Below are 18059 nucleotides of genomic sequence, written 5' to 3'. Positions count from 1 at the left end.
GAGGACTGAGGACTGGCCATTGGGTTTGACAACCTGAAGGTCTGTGATGGCTCTAAGTGCAGTTTCAGCGGAGAGAAACTATGAAAGCCTGATTGGAGCAGATTTACAAGAGATTAGGAGGCAGGAAATGAAAACACATAGATGTAAACAACCATTTCAAGGAGTTTTATCCCAAAAGAGGGAAGGGACAGAGAAATGAGCTGAGAGCCAGAGTGAAGTCAAGGGAGGCTTTCTCAAGATGAGCACCATTGTAGCATATTTATCTCCCCTTAGATTATTTTTAAATATCATTTACTAAATTCCAGTACTTTTCCTCTTTTATTCTGCAACCCACTTGTAGAAATACTACTTTGAGAGCTAAAATTGTGTGTGTCTATGCGTGTGTGTGTGTGTATTTTACATAGAGGTAGATTTGGGAAATCTGTAATGCAAATAAGTTGGTTTGGCAGTGCTTTTACCTATGAGTTGTAACTAAGCTTAAGTCACATAAACAAAAGAATTATCATTTAATCAAAGGATAATAAAAACCAGAAAGACTTTACTATGTATGATATCTAAATGAGCTTTTATTCTGTTAAAGACTCAGAAGTTCTATCAAAACTCAGTTTACACAAGAATAGTTTAATATCCACTGTTCTGCTGAAAGCTGTGTACACAGTACTGGGTACAGGATGATTGACAGAAGAGGCCTAATTCCTGTATTCATGGAGTTTACACACTTGTATTTTTTTAAGCTTATGTTAGCGAGGTTAAAAGAGAAATATGACAGCTAAGAAACTTGTTTTAAACAGATTGTCTTGTTGTTAAATTTATCCTGAAATGAAATGTGTTTTAATTATTAAGCAAATGGCATGATTTTAGATATTTCAATATGTTATGTAGGTTTAATATACACACATACTATTTATATCCCAAAGAGGCTTTCAAAATTAAACATGGTTTTTGTTAGGAATATTAGGAATAAAAATAAAGTAGATCTCCACTTTGGCCATACATTAGAATCACTTGGGGAACTTTTAAAAATCCGTGTGCCCTGGATGCTCCCCAGCCAATTAAATCAGAACCTCTGGGGTTGGGGCCCAAGCGTTAGTATTTTTTCAATACTGATTTAATAGAGGCAGAGGGAATAAATGCTCCTAAGCCCCTGAGAAGGAGTTGATTACGTACTTAAGGATTAAGTATATCTGATAATTAAGACAAAATGCCAGATGTGTTGGGTTATAGGTCGTTTTTAGGCAAGGCATGCAAAGTCATTTGTAGAAGCAAACTTTTTCAGAATCCAAACTTGAAGAGCTTTAGTAAGAGTAGATAAGACTACTTACCTCAGGCCGTCCTCTAGTCACTACGAAAAAATGTGTGTAGTTAGTTACTCATTGTCCCCTTTTAAAAGAATGAGGGAAGACAAGCTTGACAATAATGTCTTACTTGAATGCTCTTTGGCACAGCCGTTATAAAGCATGCAGATACGTAGTAATTACACAGTCTAGAAGTTTGCCATCAGGAGTTGTAAACTGAAAAGACAGTATAAGTATATGGAAAACATTATAGAACTAAATAATATTTTTATAGTTTATATTAAATGTTAGATACTAAAGCACCATACCCTTTTGTATTGAAATTTTTAAATCCACAGCAATATTCATTCTATAATAAGTTCTCATTAAAATTTTTTTTCTTTCTTTCACAGAAAATGCTTGGACAGAAGAGATGAGTCCTATTTCCACTAAGGCCTAGAATTGCCTACTGTACAAATAGTCCTGATCAGGCAATATACGAATGGCCCAAGGAAGCCACCAAATTGATTTTCAGGTTTTACATGACCTGCGACAAAAATTCCCTGAAGTACCTGAAGTTGTTGTATCCAGGTGCATGTTACAGGTCAGTGTTCAACAATTTCTGAATTTATTCATACAAACCTGGTGTTTTTTTTTAAACAGTGGAAGAAAACTCTTATCTTCTTGTTGACGTTAGTGTACTGTGATGAAAAGAGATGAGCTTTGATGTCCGATAGTCATGTGGCCTTTAGTAAGTTACTTAGGCTCTCTGTGCCCCGTCTATAGTGTGGCTAATGCCTGCTTTATAGAGTAGATGTGAGGATTAAGTGTGATCCCAATATAAAGCACTGATACATGGTCCATACTTACTTACCATGAGCTTGCTTCACTTTTCCCCCTCCTGTTTTGCCAGGAGAACTTTTTCAAATTCCAGATCTTTATGAAAGTGAAAAAATGGTTAAATAAGGAGTTAGAAAACCTGAGTTCTAATTTTAAATGGGCACCCCAAGCATACTTGGCAAGTAGTATGCCTTCTTATTCTTTAGTGTTCTTATCTGTTAAGCGAAGGAATTTGATTAGGCAGTCCCTAGCGTCTCAATGCTAAAGAAAAAAGCCTGTTTTTATATTTTTTGATTTAATCTAAATTTTCCAATTAATATCTGTAAACATCTAATAAATTTTTCCATTCTTCTTCAAAAGTTCAGTTTTAGAAATCTATAATTCTAAATGTCTCGTGACAGTTGTGCGTTCTCATTTGATTAAACTGGAAATCTTTCTATCAAAAACTATTTTAAGCTTGTTAAAATAAAGATGTAAAAAAATAATTTGGGCTCAGGCATGTTTACTCTTGACAAATGATTTTTTAAGTTTGAAATTGTATGAAATTTTAAAAGGCTCAATATCTGTACTTGATATCGAGTGATTACATTTTGTTCACACCTTTCTCACCATTTATCTGTACATTTAACTGGTCTACCTCCCTTTAGTCTAACCCAGTTTTGGTCTCCCCAATCCATCCTCCTCATTTCTGCGAAAGTGTCTTTCTAAATGCAGATTTTATTGTATATTTACCTGCTTAAAAAACTCATGATATAGACCAGCCCTGTGGCCTAGTGGTTAAGTTCAGCGTGTCCTGCTTCAGCAGTCTGGGTGTGCAGGTTTGGATCCTGGGCATGGACCTACACCATTCGTCAGCCATGCTGTGGTGGTGACCCACTTATAAAATAGAGGAAGATTGGCACAGACATTAGCTCAGAGCTAACCTTCTTCAGGAAAAAAAAAAAGAAGAAGAAAGAAAAGAAAACCTCATGATTGTTGCCCATACCCTTCAGAATAAAGTCCATATGTCTTGTCTAGAGCATACAGTGATCTGCAGTCCTGCCTTATACAGCCTTAACTGCTTCCCAGGTCTTCCTCCTAACACACTATTCTGTAGTCATCCTTAGCTGATTGGAATTCTCTGAACTTGCCTGGCTCCTTCTATAGTATAGTGTTTAAGAGCATATGTTTTGAGTTAATAATACTGTATTATATACTTGAAATTTGCTAAAAGAGTAGATCCTAATTGTTCTTACCACCCAAAAAAATGTTGACTATGTGAAGTAGTATATGTGTTAATTAACTTGATTATGGTAATCATTTAACATTGTATACATATATTAAATCATCTCATCATACACCTTTAAAAAATCACACTGTGCAACCTAAATATATACAGTTTTTATTTGTCATTCATACCTCAGTAAAGCTGGAGGGAAATAAATAAAAATAAAATTTAAAAATAATAATAAATAGCATATGTTTTGATGATAAACAGATTGAGTTCAAGTTTTGACAGTTACTAGCAGTAATTTAATTAACCTATCTGACCCTTATTTTTCTCAGCTGTACAGTGGGAATAAAAAAAGTCACAGGCAATTAAATATGATAATGCAGGTAAAGCCACTAGTAGGATACCTGATTCTGAGTGCTCAACAAATGTTAGTAGCCAGTACTAATAACAGTAATAATAGTAGAAGAACCATAATAAATATTTGGTGAATGAATTAATAGTCCACACTTGTCGACATAGACTGTGAAAGAAAAAAATGAAAGAGCAAAGAAAAAGTGAGGGTGGAGTCAGAAGCTAAAGAAATTATGGGGAGGAGCAGAGATACTGGGAGGAAGGTGTCTCCCCTTAGAACTCAGGTACCTCTCCTAACTTTTCAAATAGAATTTTCTGATAAAATAAGACGTATACTGAGAGTCTTTAGTGAGTCATTGAAAAATAGAAAAAAATATTGTAGGCTCTTCAGTAAAATTTTGTTAAGACCTGGTATTGAAAGAACTGTCCAGAACACTTTCTTGATAGCCCAGCTGTAGAGATTTTGAAATATCTTAACTGGGAATAAAATATAAAGCCCTTTATAGAATTATTTAAAATATTTTCATAAAATAAAGAACTCTGCATACCCTTACAGTATGATCTTCAGCATGTATTAAGTTAAGAAAACAAAACACAGAACAGTATATATAGTTGAGGGCAGGGGGAATAAAGATACACATGTATGTGTATTTGCTCCTGTTTCCATAAAGAAGTACTGGAAGGATTAAAAACAAAATTAATAAAAGATGGTTATGGTTATTCATAGTGGGCAAGAGGGAACAGGCAAGATGGGGATGGAGATGGGAGTGAGACTTCTCAAAACAAATATCTTTTTATATTGTTTTGATCTGTGTAAATGCATTGTCTATTTAAAAAAAAAAAAAACATGTTTTCAACTTTACCAAGAAATAGAAAATAGATGATTTTGAATTTCTTTTGGGCACCCAGTAATATTGTCTTCACAATGTTAATCTGATTTCACAAGAACAAATCCTGCGGTGTGCTTCCCAGCACCTAGTGATGACTAAAATGTTTTGCTTGTAAATTATCCATGAGGCAGACCACACCGTTTTAAACTGAGTTGATAATCAGTCTGGACATCCAAGTAATGTGCTTTTTAGCTGATATAACAAGAAATTTGACAAGAAAGGAATGAGGAGGGCTCCTCTGGGGATAAAAGAAGGGTGTAAGTCTTCCCGAATTGGGAGAAATATTTTTAAACTGTAAAGGCAAATTAAGCTACCTCCAAATGTAAGTATAGACATCTCTGATTTGGTGATAGCCTTTCTTTTGGGAGCTGGTCTCCCTTTTTCAATTGGGTAGGCTTCTGTCTTTTCTCTAGAGAGATCCTCCCTATAGTACACTGGTTCAGAACTTTTCTAGATGAAAAAAAACATAGAATACAAAATATAAGAAATTAGTAGTTAAAGGATCTTGCCACGCTGCTACTTTGTATACGTATTCTTAACCATCTTCCTTCTTAGGAGGAGAACAGAAGTATCTATACTCTGTTCTCTTCTTGACTTTACTGCTCAGATCCCTTCATTTGGAACTACTCACATCATTTCCTTGTGCTGGAGGTTCTCTAAGATAGCTATATTGAGGGGCCGGCTCTGTGGCCGAGTGGTTGAGTTCACGCACTCTGCTTTGGCGGCCCAGGGTTTCACCAGTTCGAATTCTGGGCGCAGACATGACACCGCTCATCAGGCCATGCTGAGGCGGCGTCCCATGTGCCACAACTGGAAGGACCCACAACTGAAATACACAACTATGTACCAGGGGGCTTTTGGAGAAAAAGGAAAACTAAAATCCTTAAAAAAAAAAAAAAAAAAAGATAGCTATATCGTCAGCAGTTGTAATTCATATCTTTAACATTTACTTATATTTGGTAATTAAATCTTAGAATAATGTGAAAATGTTGCATAGCTGACGCTTTGAGTTTTTTCTTTTTTAGCTGAATTTTTCATTATTTTTTAATTTTCTTAATATGATGATTGAATCTGTAAGTTTAAAATTGCTCTTTCCAAAGTAATGCATTAAATATTGTTTATTCAGTATTTGTAAGACTTAGTGTTTACGTACCGTATCCTTTGTTGAAGCCTTCTCAGATGACCTCCACCCATAGTCCTTATCCATATTTCTCTTAAAACACCTACCATTCTGCATTATATTTGTGAACACGTAGATGTACTCTACTGCACTGTGAGAGTCTTTAAAGCAGCAATTGTATTCCTTTATACTTGTCTAATGGATGCTCCGTAAATACTGCTTGAAGGAGCAAATGAATCAGAGTTTGAGAAAGATGATCATAGTGTATACTTTGATGTTATCTATAGTCTCTGTGTCTGTGCAAGAAGCTTGGGGAAAAATGAAAGAAAAACTGGAAATAATGATTCAGACGCTTTCATAGCTTTGGAGAGAGTGCAGATTTGTGTATATACAAAAAAGCAGTGATTGTCAACTTTTTAAAAACTCATCCTCCCCTTTTTGATACACTTTAAGGAAGTCCTCTACAGTTTCCCCCTAAAAGTACCCAGGGCTTCCTTGAGAAATAGGTGATTCCAGGTCTGGGATAGGAAGTCTCCAAGATGGTCTTGGACACCTTGTCATATCAGGAAGCAAGGAAGCTGTGAAAGACTACTGGGTTCATGTCGTGTGTACACAGGAGCCACCTTGAAGTCATTTCCACTAGCCGAAGGATAGGATATGATGACCACAATCGGTTGACACACAACAAAATGTTAAAGATACAGGAATTTATAGTGATACTAAAAATGTCTTAGTTACCTTTAGAAGTTGCTAAGGTACCAATTCATTATTCTAAAAACCAGTAAAAAGAAAGAATTTATTTATCCTGCCTCTTCTGTGCAAAGACTAACCAAATAGTTGAAGAGAGCAAGTTCTTTGAGGAACAAGTGCATCTAATACATGAAGAAAGAATCTTATCATTGGGATATCACCAGTATCACCATTTTGCAACCCCTAATGAAATAAAATTTCAAAACAATGATCATCAGTAATTACTAAAAATCATTAGGTGGATCAAGCTAACAATGTCAGAATCCACCACTCAGCTTTAAGATCACAAAAAGACAGGCAGACATTGTTGTGCCTCCTTGTGTGATGCAATAAGAAATAGACCCTATTGAAGAGTCTTGACAACAATTCATATGTGCACCTGCTCACACTTCTATATATAACTGCTAGTTCACAATGAGTTACAGGGGATATTGACACCACGGGGTGCAGTCACCCAGTCCATATGGGAAATTCTACTGGACAAAGTACTTCAACAAACAAATGGCTAGAAAATTTTTAAAAGAGAGGAGGGTTAATTATTAAAAGAAACCTAAGAGGCATATCAACCAAATGAGATATGTGGACCTTGCTTATTTCCCGATTTAAATTAAAAAGAGTTTTAAGAAACAATCAGGGGACTTTAACACTGTTTGGATATTGGGTGATATTAAGTATTGATTAAGGTATGATAATGGCACTATGGTTATGTTTTTTTAAAGTCCCTATTTTTTTTAAAGATACGTGTTGAAGTATTTACAGATGAAAACAAAATATCTGAGACTTGATCTAGCTTGATGGGGGGAGTAGCTGGGGCATACACATGGGATGAAAAAAGATTTGCCATATATTGGTATTGTTAAAGATGGATGATAAATATAGGGGAGATTATCATATTTACTTTCTATTTTTGCATATTTAAAAAATTTTCTGAAATAAAAGTTTAATAAAGAGTACATTTCCTTTTATTCTATCACAGCCTTATAAAATCCCTGTAAGTTCTTTTATGTTTTGCTGATAAGAAAATGATGTCTGCAGAGGGTGAATAACCTAGGGGCATGTGAGTTATGGCATAGCCGGGACTAGAACATATTAAATAATCAGAGATTATAAAGGATTGAAGGGATTTATGAGCACTCGAGAATTAGAGAGGAAGACTTTGTAAATATAAGTATCAGCTTTTCAAAAGGAAATGTGGACTTGGATTTGGTGGGGAACATACATTTTAATTTGGGAGGATTGGCAGAAAGGAGATGAGAAGATGATGATGTCTTTGTGAGTTTTGGCTCAGAGGGGAGAAGAATTTACTAGGAATAGCAATAAAATTAGCTTGAAGCTAAAAGCACCAATTAGATTTGGCAAAAAATAACGTCTGACTATAATAAGGATTAATCAGTTGATAAAGATTGTGGTGAATTTTTAAATTTTATTTGAAAAATTAATATATATCAATTCAGAATATGAGTAGGGTAAAAGGGTTTTTATAGCATTAGAAATTTGAACTATTGGTTTGGGGAGGAAAAGCATCGAACCTTGCTCACTAACCTTCTCTTTTGCATTACCTGTTCAAACTGTGGACTGTCATTTCTTAACAAGACTTCACGATGCGTTTTTAGTTCAGTTTTCTCTACTAAGATTTTATCTTATATCAAACCCACCTGCAGACATTTTAACCTGGTTATTCATCTTTTTTATGTCTAAAAACGTCCGCTTTCTGTCATATTCGTAAGCCTCCAGCTCTCTTTGAATTCTCTTTCCCTCTTGTGGCCAAATTGTGTTGACTATTTGTAGTTTTTCATAATTTGTTTCTACTATCAGACATTATTATTTCATATCTTCTAACTGGTCTTCTTGTCAAAAAATTTTTCTTTTTCTATTCATCTTAAGTATCAATAGACTTCTCTTCCCAAAACACCCTTTGGTCTTCACTTCACTGTTCATTTACGTTCAGGGCCTCTCCCCATTGCCTATATTAAAGTCCAAACTCCAGTGTGACTCATTTTTCAAAATCTTCAATTATTTAATCCCAATCTGCTTTTGTAACAGTTTCTTCCACAAAATTTCTAATATAAACCTTTAACTTTTGTTTAAATGCTACGAATATAATTTTTTAAAAGATGATTAGTTTGAAAGAATTTATATAGTGCTTGAATGTGCAAAATATTTAATTACACAGTATTGTATGCATAAGTTGAATAGTTATATTTTGTTCAACATTCAAATTGCATAGTTAATTAGGTTGTAATTTTACTGTATTTGCATGAATCTATTTTACTATAAAATAGTTCCTAAAACAGCAAAATGACTTGGTTTGCTTAGCTATTGCTAGGCAGAGAACTTTTACATTGCATTAGTAGTGAGGATTTCTAATTCATCCATTTGCATAAAAAGTAGTTCTTCTCAAATGAGAAGGTTCAAATATATCTGTTGTAATTGTATTAACTAATCACTTGTTAATCACATAATATCTTAGTAGTGATGAGAGTATAAACATTAGCTTCTGGTTGTTAACGTCAAGCTGTTTTTGTTTTGTTTTATAGAATAATAATAACCTGGATGCCTGCTGTGCAGTTCTCTCCCAGGAGAGTACAAGGTATCTTTATGGTGAAGGAGACTTGAATTTTTCAGATGATTCTGGAATTTCTGGTCTACGCAATCACATGACTTCTCTCAACTTGGACTTGCAGTCACAGAATGTTTACCACCATGGAAGAGAAGGAAATAGAATGAATGGAAGTAGGACTCTAACGCACAGCATTAGTGATGGACAACTTCAAGGTGGTCAGTCCAATAATGAGCTATTTCAGCAGGAGCCACAGACAGCACCAGCTCAAGTTCCTCAAGGTTTTAATGTTTTTGGAATGTCCAGTACGTCTGGTGCTTCAAATTCGACACCACATCTTGGATTTCACTTAGGCAGCAAAGGAACATCTAACCTTTCTCAACAAACTCCCAGATTTAATCCCATTATGGTAACGTTAGCCCCAAATATCCAGACTGGTCGTAATACTCCTACATCTTTGCACATACATGGTGTACCTCCACCTGTACTTAACAGTCCACAGGGAAATTCTATCTATATTAGGCCTTACATTACGCCTCCTAGTGGTACAGCTCGGCAGACACAGCAGCATTCTGGCTGGGTATCTCAGTTTAATCCCATGAACCCTCAACAAGTCTATCAACCTTCACAGCCTGGTCCCTGGACTACTTATCCTGCATCTAATCCTCTGTCACATACCTCAGCCCAGCAGCCAAATCAGCAAGGCCACCAGACCTCTCATGTCTACATGCCCATCAGTTCACCTACTACTCCACAACCACCAACAATTCATTCATCTGGTAGCTCACAATCTTCTGCTCATAGCCAATATAACATTCAGAATATTTCAACAGGACCTCGAAAAAACCAGATTGAAATCAAACTTGAACCCCCACAAAGAAACAATTCTTCAAAATTGCGTTCTTCTGGACCTCGAACCTCCAGCAGTTCCTCTTCAGTCAACAGCCAGACCTTAAATAGAAATCAGCCCACTGTTTACATAGCTGCCAGTCCCCCAAATACTGATGAGGTGATGTCCCGTAGTCAACCTAAGGTCTATATTTCCGCTAATGCCACCGCAGGAGATGAGCAGGTCATGCGGAATCAGCCCACCCTCTTCATATCCACAAACTCTGGAGCATCTGCTGCCTCCAGGAATATGTCCGGGCAAGTGAGCATGGGTCCTGCCTTTATTCATCACCACCCTCCCAAAAGTCGAGCAGTAGGTAATAACTCTGCAACCTCTCCTCGAGTGGTGGTCACTCAACCCAATACAAAGTATACTTTCAAAATTACAGTTTCTCCCAATAAACCCCCTGCAGTTTCACCAGGGGTAGTGTCCCCTACCTTTGAACTTGCAAATCTTCTAAATCATCCTGATCATTATGTAGAAACAGAGAATATTCAGCACCTCACGGACCCTGCCTTAGCGCATGTGGATAGAATAAGTGAAGCACGGAAGTTGAGTATGGGATCTGATGATGCTGCCTACACACAAGGTAATAACGATGCTGAAGCTGGGGTCGTTTGCCGTGCTGGCCTTAGTGCTGTGCGTTTGATTTCACTGGGTATCAGCATTATTATTTCATCCTTTAAACGTTGCCTCAAATACTACTATCTTAAGAACCTTTTAGAGAATTGATGTAAATTTCAGTTTTATTATTGTATAACTTGACGTTTGATAATAGAGTTGTCAGATCTTCAGAATAGTCAGTGCTGGTTTGTGTGTTTGTTTTCTTAATGTTTATAACACTTTCTTTTCAGTTATTGTCTTAGCACTGGTGTTGTTGACTTTCCCTTTAAAATTTCTGCAAATAAAAATTCATAAAAAAACATTTTAATAAGAGATGAGTGAACCAACTAATATAGTAAATCTGCCTTCTTTGACCAAAAGAATTCTCTTCTCATTTTTCTAATCGACGTTGTTAGTCTTATTTCGTATCAAAGTCTAAATTGGTGTGAGTGCTAGAATAATCCAACTCAAAGAGAAATTTGAATCCTATTTCTGATACTTGTCTCTTTCAGCCTCCCTTAAACATCAGTTAATGCAACCTTTCTGTTTGGAGTTGTGAATAAGAATGTTAGTTTTAAATCTCTCTCACTTGATTATCCTTTTCTGAAATCGACTAGTTGATATTGGTAGAGATAATTTCCGTCATATATTTTGTCTGACCCCTTAAGTTACTTAATCTTCCATAGGAAACTTAAATTCATTCAGATAAGAAAGTAGAGGATAAGTGTTTGTTTTCCTGAATATCGATGCAAGTTTGTGGACCAGCTGTGAGTCCTTTAGGGTAATGATGTCTTAGTCATCTCTGTGTCCCCAGTGAATTGTTCCAAGTACTGTAGGTTGGAAAATCCTGTATCGTCGGCTGCAGGCAGCACGCAGCCCCTGCTGCTACTAGTACTACGTGTCCTTTTAAAAATTTCTGAAGTAGTGATTTTACTGCTGAACTTCTTAGAGGAGCCTGGTTGTTTTGGCTTATTTTGTGTTTTAAACAGTTATATTCTAGCGATTCTCAACCCAAGGTGGGCTGTAGTGCTGAAATTTTGTAATCCCCTATGGAGCTTTCAAAAAATGAAAATGCCCAGGGCTTGGCCCAAACTTACTCATTTAGAATCTCTGAGTGATGAAGCCCAGGTGTGCGTGTATGTGTGTGTTTAAAAGTCTATTCCACTAGAAATTGTTCTGGAACTTCTTTTTATTTTCCATATATCTATGACTAAACTGGAACCATTTTTGTTCAGTTTCAGCAGTGTGTGAATTTTAATATACCATTATTTATTCCACTGGTATTTAATTCCTGTTCTTCCCCTAAAGTCCTCTTTCTTTTCTTACTCTCCTTTCATCAGAGTAACAGATTTCCTGTGTTTGGATAGTTGTTCTTAAATGGAGAGTAAATTTTTTTATGAAGATAATTTGATATGGGGAATTTTCTCTTGAAGTAGACAAAAGTATTCACATTTAACTGGAGTGTGAAAATAAAGTGTTACTTTGAACTTATTATCTCCAGTTTCTCTCCCATTCTCTAGAATCTGCTCCAGTCAGGATTTTTCCCACTACAGTCAACCAAATTTGCTCTTGTCAAGATCATCAGTAGCAGCATTTTGTTACCAACCCCAGCAGTCGTCTCTCAGCTCTCATCTCCCTTGATCAGCATTTGCCACAGTGGAGCACCTTCTTCTCTGTGAAACATTTTGTTCATTTGACTCCTAGGATTTCCACTTCTCCTTTTATTTGCTGGTTCTCCCTCATGTCCCTCATCTTTCATCTCTTTGTTCTTCCACTCCTTTGTTCAGAGAAGTGAGATCAAAGCCTCAGAGCTCAATCCTTGGCCTCTTTGGCTATAAATATCATTATATGCTAATGACTCCCAGATTTGTAACTCTAACCTGGGCTTAACCCCTGAATTCCAGGCCATTACTACCTATTTAACATCTACCTATTTACCTATTTAACATCTCCATTTGTATATTTACTGGGCACCTCCAGTTTACTGTGTCTGAAACAGCTTCTGATGTTCCCTCCGACTTACTCTTCCTGTGATCAATCTTCCCATATCCGTTAATGGCAGCTTATTTTTTTGGTGATTAAGCCAGAAGCTTTGGGCTCCTTTCTCTCACATTTCACATCTAATTCGATAGTAAATCCTGGCCACTCTAACCTTCAAAGTATATCGAGAATCCTGTCTTTTCTCATCACCCCCATTGTGTCACCACTTTGGTCTGAGCCACCATCATCTCTCAAATGGACTGTTGCTGTAGCCTGCCTGCTTTCACCCTTGCTTCTTTATGGTCTTTCAGCTCAGCAGCCAGAGAGATGTGGTTAAAAACCTGAGTCAGATCAGACCACTCCTCTACACGTGATGGCTGTCTGTTTCCTTCAGAGTAAAAGCTACAAAGCCTTATGTCATCCGCTGCCCCTCCTCCATCTCTTTTCCTTGTACTCGCCACCTCTCTCACTCTGTTCCAGCCCTCCTGGCCTTCTTGCTGTTCCTTTCAGTATAGAAGGCACACCCTAGGGCCTTTGTACCTGCTGTTCCCTCTGTCTGAAAGTCTCTTCTCCCAGAATCCAGTTACCTCCCTCAGTTTCTTCTGGTCTATATCAAGTCACCTTTTCAATGAGACTATCCCTGGTGTCCCTATCTGAATCCACCCTCAGCATTGCTTACTGCTCCATCCTTGCTTATATTTGCTCAGAGGGGGAAAAGATGAATAATCTAATATTAAGATATATAATAAGCAATACCTCCTGAGCGCTCTCTATGTGCTAGGCCCTGTCCTGAATGCCTGTTTATTTCTCACAACTGACTTTAAAATAGGCCACTAGTAGTAGTCTAATTTTCAGATTAAAATGCTTAGGAACCAGATAGGTTAATTCCTTGCCAAAGGACAAGTCACAGAGTCAAGATTCTAACCTAGGAAGTTGACAACAGAGCCCATACTCTTAACCACAACCCTCTAATGTCTTTCCAGATTTTCAAGATAAACCCTCTGGAAAGATGCTTCAAGTTTATCCTGCAGTTTCATATAACCCCTGGTACACTGCTGTGGGGGCCGCGTGTGCCTCAGTTTGAGAAATGTAGAGCTAAAAGATCACTCAAAATAAATGAAACAAACAGGGAGCTATAGGGAAAGAAATCACCGTATATAGATATAATTAGAAATAACTTGAAACAATGAAGTAATACCTGGGTAGCTGTAGGGAGCACCTTCTAAAGGCACCTGAAGATAAAAGAAAAAAAATTGCTGATGAGTGAGGCTCTGCTTTGAGAATTCAAAGCCTACCATAAAAGCGGGATTCCTCAGAATCTGCCACTCAAATTGCTACTCTTCACTGACGGCCTTCAGATAGCTGTAACAGCCATATGCTCGCTTTCGGTAAACACACGTGCATACCTGTGGAATTCTGAGCATCCGTGTGGCTGTGTCCCCTTGCATTATCTGTGTGCGCCCTGTGGCGGGCTGGGTGCTCTTCTGCAGCCTTTCCTCTCGTTTCCTTCTGCTTACCGCTGTGGACCCACACTTACATATCAGCCAGTGACAGAATCTCGTTCTAGTATTTCTTTAACTTGGTTCTAGTCAAATCAAAGAATTGTTCCTTTCTGAAAAATGTATCTTTTTTGATGTTAACTTACACGGGTGTGAGGCTTTACAGTTTCCACAGCGCTCGTTACAGTACAAAGTGAGGTGAGCCCAACAGTGCCAATCTTTAAGCAAGGGTCTTTTCTGAGCTCTAATTTGTATGGTGTGGGTAATAAAGAGAAAAGAAATGTCTCTGCCTCCTGCAGTGAAGTTGATCTTTCTAAAGCTCCTGGAACACACTTTCAGAGTAGAAAAATAAGTTGAGCCAGGTACTAGAATCATAGGAAAGTACTTTTCTCACATTGAGAAGGGAACATACATAAATCAATTTGGTAATCAAAATTTGTGGAGTTTTTATGTTTTGTCTAACATTTGAAATCTAAAAATACTGTAGTAAAAATTTCGAAAGTGAGAATTTATGTTTATAAAAAACACATTGTTTGATATTCCCTCTGCTGTATAATGAGCAGAAGAGAAAGAGGTAAATTAATGACACTTCCACCAGAGCCCTGCTCGTCTCGGCACCAAGTCTGCCACCACCACCACCCGCTAAAGGACATAAAGTACACTCGAGTCCTCAAGGTGCTGCAGGACTGAGAGGCAAAGATGAGTGCCAAACAGAAACGACAGATTCAAGTTAGAAATTTCAGTTTAAAGCCTATAGAGATGAAGGCTCTTACTTTACCTGCAAAGAAGAACAAATACTGAAGTGAAATTGCTTACTGGTGGTAAGGTTACTGGCCAGAGCGCGGCATTTTTCCCCTTGAGTCATACCACTTGACTCTACCTAACTTCTGAAAAGTACTGATAAATACTTCATAATTCACTGTATTCTGAGACTTTCTGGTGTTCTCTCACATTCATGGAAGTATGCTTTTTGTAACACTGGCAGCTTCTGTAGGTGTGGAGGACAAATGCTTCACTCATTCAAACCAATTTTCACGGCAGAGGAAAAACAGACCTACTTTCTGTATTTTGTTACAATAGCCAGAGGCTCTTACCAAACTAACATTCCTGCCAAAAAGGATTTCTCATTCTCTATTATCTCTGCAAAAATCCATCCATAGTGTCAATGTAGCTGGTAAGCTGCATTGTGTAAAATATATATATATGTATATACCTGTCCAACACTTGGTCCTGCAGGATCCCCGTCAAGTGTACGTCCATTCAATACTTGGAGACTTTCTGAGAGACACGCTGCTTCCTAAGGCAGCATGTTCCATTTTTGAAGGGCTCTGCATACTCGCAAGTTATTTCCTGTATTAGACTGATCTTTTTAAAAAGTATTTTGAAAATAATATATGCATATGGTAAAAGAAATTCTAACCCAGAAAAGGGAAGATAGAATAAAAGTGTGTCTCCTTTCAACCCCTGACGTATCCCTTCCCCCCAACCCTCCCACCATTTAACTATCAGAAGTAATCTGCATTGGTGGTTCTTTATCCTCCTTCCCTGTATAATTACATACACACACTCACACACTTTTTTTTTTTAATGGGAACACACTGTACATATAGGAGTATATATAAATATACCATATATGTGGGTTATATAATCTATACATACTCTAAGTATATATAACATAAATATACTGTGGGGATATCCTTTACACATATTTACTTAACATATTTAAGATTATTGTGTTAAGGATGTGCAAATCTATTTCATCTAATTTACTTTTAAAAATTTTTAGTCATCATTTTAACTTTATTGAGAATTTTAGCTTTATTGAGAAAGAGTTAACATCCCATGTGGTTCACTTATTTATAGTATGCAAGTCAGTGATTTTTAGTCTAGTCGCATATGTGCAGCCATCACCACAGCGAATAGTAGAGCATTTTGAGCACCTCAGAAAGAGACTACTCTACCCTTTACTGTCCCCTCCTATCCCATTACCCGCACCCTCAGCCCTAAGCAGCCACTAATCTGCTTTCTGTCTCTGTAGATTTACATATTCTGGACACTTCATATAAATAGAATTACATAATATGTAATCTTTGTTTGTTTTAAAGATTGGCACCTGAGCTAAAAACTGTTGCCAGTCTTCTTCTTTTCTCTCTCTTCTTCTTCTCCCCAAAGTCCCCCAGTACATAGTTGTATATTCTAGTTGTGAGTGCCTCTGGTGCTATGTGGGACATTGCCTCAACATGGCCTGATGAGCTGTGCCATGTGGTGCCCGGGATCCAAACCTGCGAGACCCTGGGCCGCCAACGCCCGCAAACTTAACCACTTGGCCACGGGGCCTGCCCCATATGTAGTCTTTTGTGACTGACGTTTTTCACTTAGCATGATGTTTGAAGAGTTCATCCATGTTGTAGCATATGTTAGTGCTTCCTTCTTTTTTATGGCCAAATAATATGCCATTGTATAGATACTCTACGTTTTGTTTATTCCTTCATCAGTTCATGGACATTTAAGCTGTTTCTACCTTTTGGCTATTATGTATAATGCTGCTATAAACATTCATGTACACTTTTTGTGGACATTTGTTTTTATTTCTGTTGAGTATATACCTAAGAGTGGAATTGCTGGGTCATGTAGGAATTCTACGTCTAACCATTGAGAAACTGTGAAACCGTTTTCCAAAGCGGCTGCACCATTTTGCATTCCCACCAACAGTGTATGAGGGTTTTGATTTCTCCACATCCTCAGCAACACTTGCTGTTGCCTGACTGTGATTCTTGCCATCCTAGTGGCCATAAAGTGGTGTCTCATTGTTCTTTTGATTTGCATTTCTCTGATGGCCAGTGACCTCAGGAATCATTTCGTGTACTTAGTGGCCATTTGTATATTTTCTTTGGAGAAATGCCTATTTATATTCTTCACCTATTTTTAATTAGATTATTTGCCTTTTTATTATTGAGTTGTATGAGTTCTTTGAATATTCTAGATGTAAGTCCCTAATATGATTTGCAATTATTTTCTCCCAGTCCATGAGTTCTCTTTTCACTTTCTTGATAGTGTCCTTTGAAGCACAAAAGTTTTGAATTTTGCTCAAGTCCATTTTATCTGCTTTTCCTTTCATTCCTCATGTTTTTGGTGTCATTTCTAAGTATCAGTTGCAAAATCCAAGGTCATGAGGATTTGCCCCCAGTGTTTCAGTTTTATAGTTTTCATGCTTGTATTTTGGTCTTTCATTCATTTTGAGTTAAATTTCTGAATAATGGTATGAGTTAAGGATCCAACTTCATTCTTTTGCATATGGCTGTCCAGATGTCCCTGCACTGTTTGTTGAAAAGACTTCTTTCCACATTAAATGGTCTTGGCACTCTTGCAGGAAATTGTTGACCATGAACACGTGGGTTTATTTCTGGACTAACAGTTCTTTTTCATTGATCTCTATGTCTGTCCTTATGCCAGTACTACACTGTCTTGGTTATTATTATTTTGTAATAAGTTTTGAAATTGGAGCATGTAAGTTCTGCTTTGTTCTTTTTCAAGATTATTTAGCTGTTTGGGGTCTCTTGCTATTCCATATAAATTTTAGAATCAGCTTGTCAATTTCTACAAAGAAGTCAGCTGGGATTCTAATAGGGATTGCACTAAAATATTTTTCTACGTATACTTGATTTTTTTAAAAAAATGCAAGCAGAGCAAAAGGGTATATGATAAGAAGGTCACCTCATCAAAGACAACCAATAACTATCACAAACAGTTCATTTTGTATTCTTCTAGAAATTGAAATTGTATACCAAGCATATATATATTTATACCTCCTTTGAATATAAATAGAACATATTATTTTGCTTTTTGTCTTTATCATTTTTTTTATCTTTATCTCTTTGAGAGTATTCCATGTCAGGAAGTGTAGATCTGCTTTTTTACAAAATGGCTGCATAGTATTATGTACTGTAATCTCTAACCAGGCCTTTCTTGATAGACCCCAAGGTCTTCCTTTTACAAACTGCTGTAGTAAAAATCTTATATATACCTATTTGTGCCCATGCCCAGGTATGTTGGCAGAAGAGATTACTAGGAGTGTAACTGCTGTGTCACA

General features: G+C 37.0%; 1 protein-coding gene across 4 annotated transcripts in view; it reads left to right on the top strand.

Annotated features, from left to right (window-relative positions):
* Positions 1-18059, top strand: part of TAB2 (TGF-beta activated kinase 1 (MAP3K7) binding protein 2) — a 78522-nt gene that overhangs the window by 41786 nt on the left and 18677 nt on the right. For 3 of the 4 annotated variants that reach the window (XM_046669369.1, XM_046669367.1, XM_046669368.1), the window contains 2 exons: positions 1688-1878; positions 8976-10476. In XM_046669369.1, the coding sequence (XP_046525325.1) occupies positions 1777-1878; positions 8976-10476 (1603 nt within the window). In that variant the 5' untranslated portion in view covers positions 1688-1776. Of the gene's footprint in view, positions 1-1687; positions 1879-8975; positions 10477-18059 lie in introns of those variants that run through there. The other variant, XM_046669370.1, reaches the window with a different exon arrangement.

This window comes from Equus quagga, chromosome 8 (assembly GCF_021613505.1).
Source record: "Equus quagga isolate Etosha38 chromosome 8, UCLA_HA_Equagga_1.0, whole genome shotgun sequence".
In the NCBI taxonomy this organism is placed as follows: Eukaryota; Metazoa; Chordata; class Mammalia; order Perissodactyla; family Equidae; genus Equus; species Equus quagga.
Note: the sequence above shows the minus strand (reverse complement) of the source record. Positions and strands in the feature narration are given on the sequence as shown.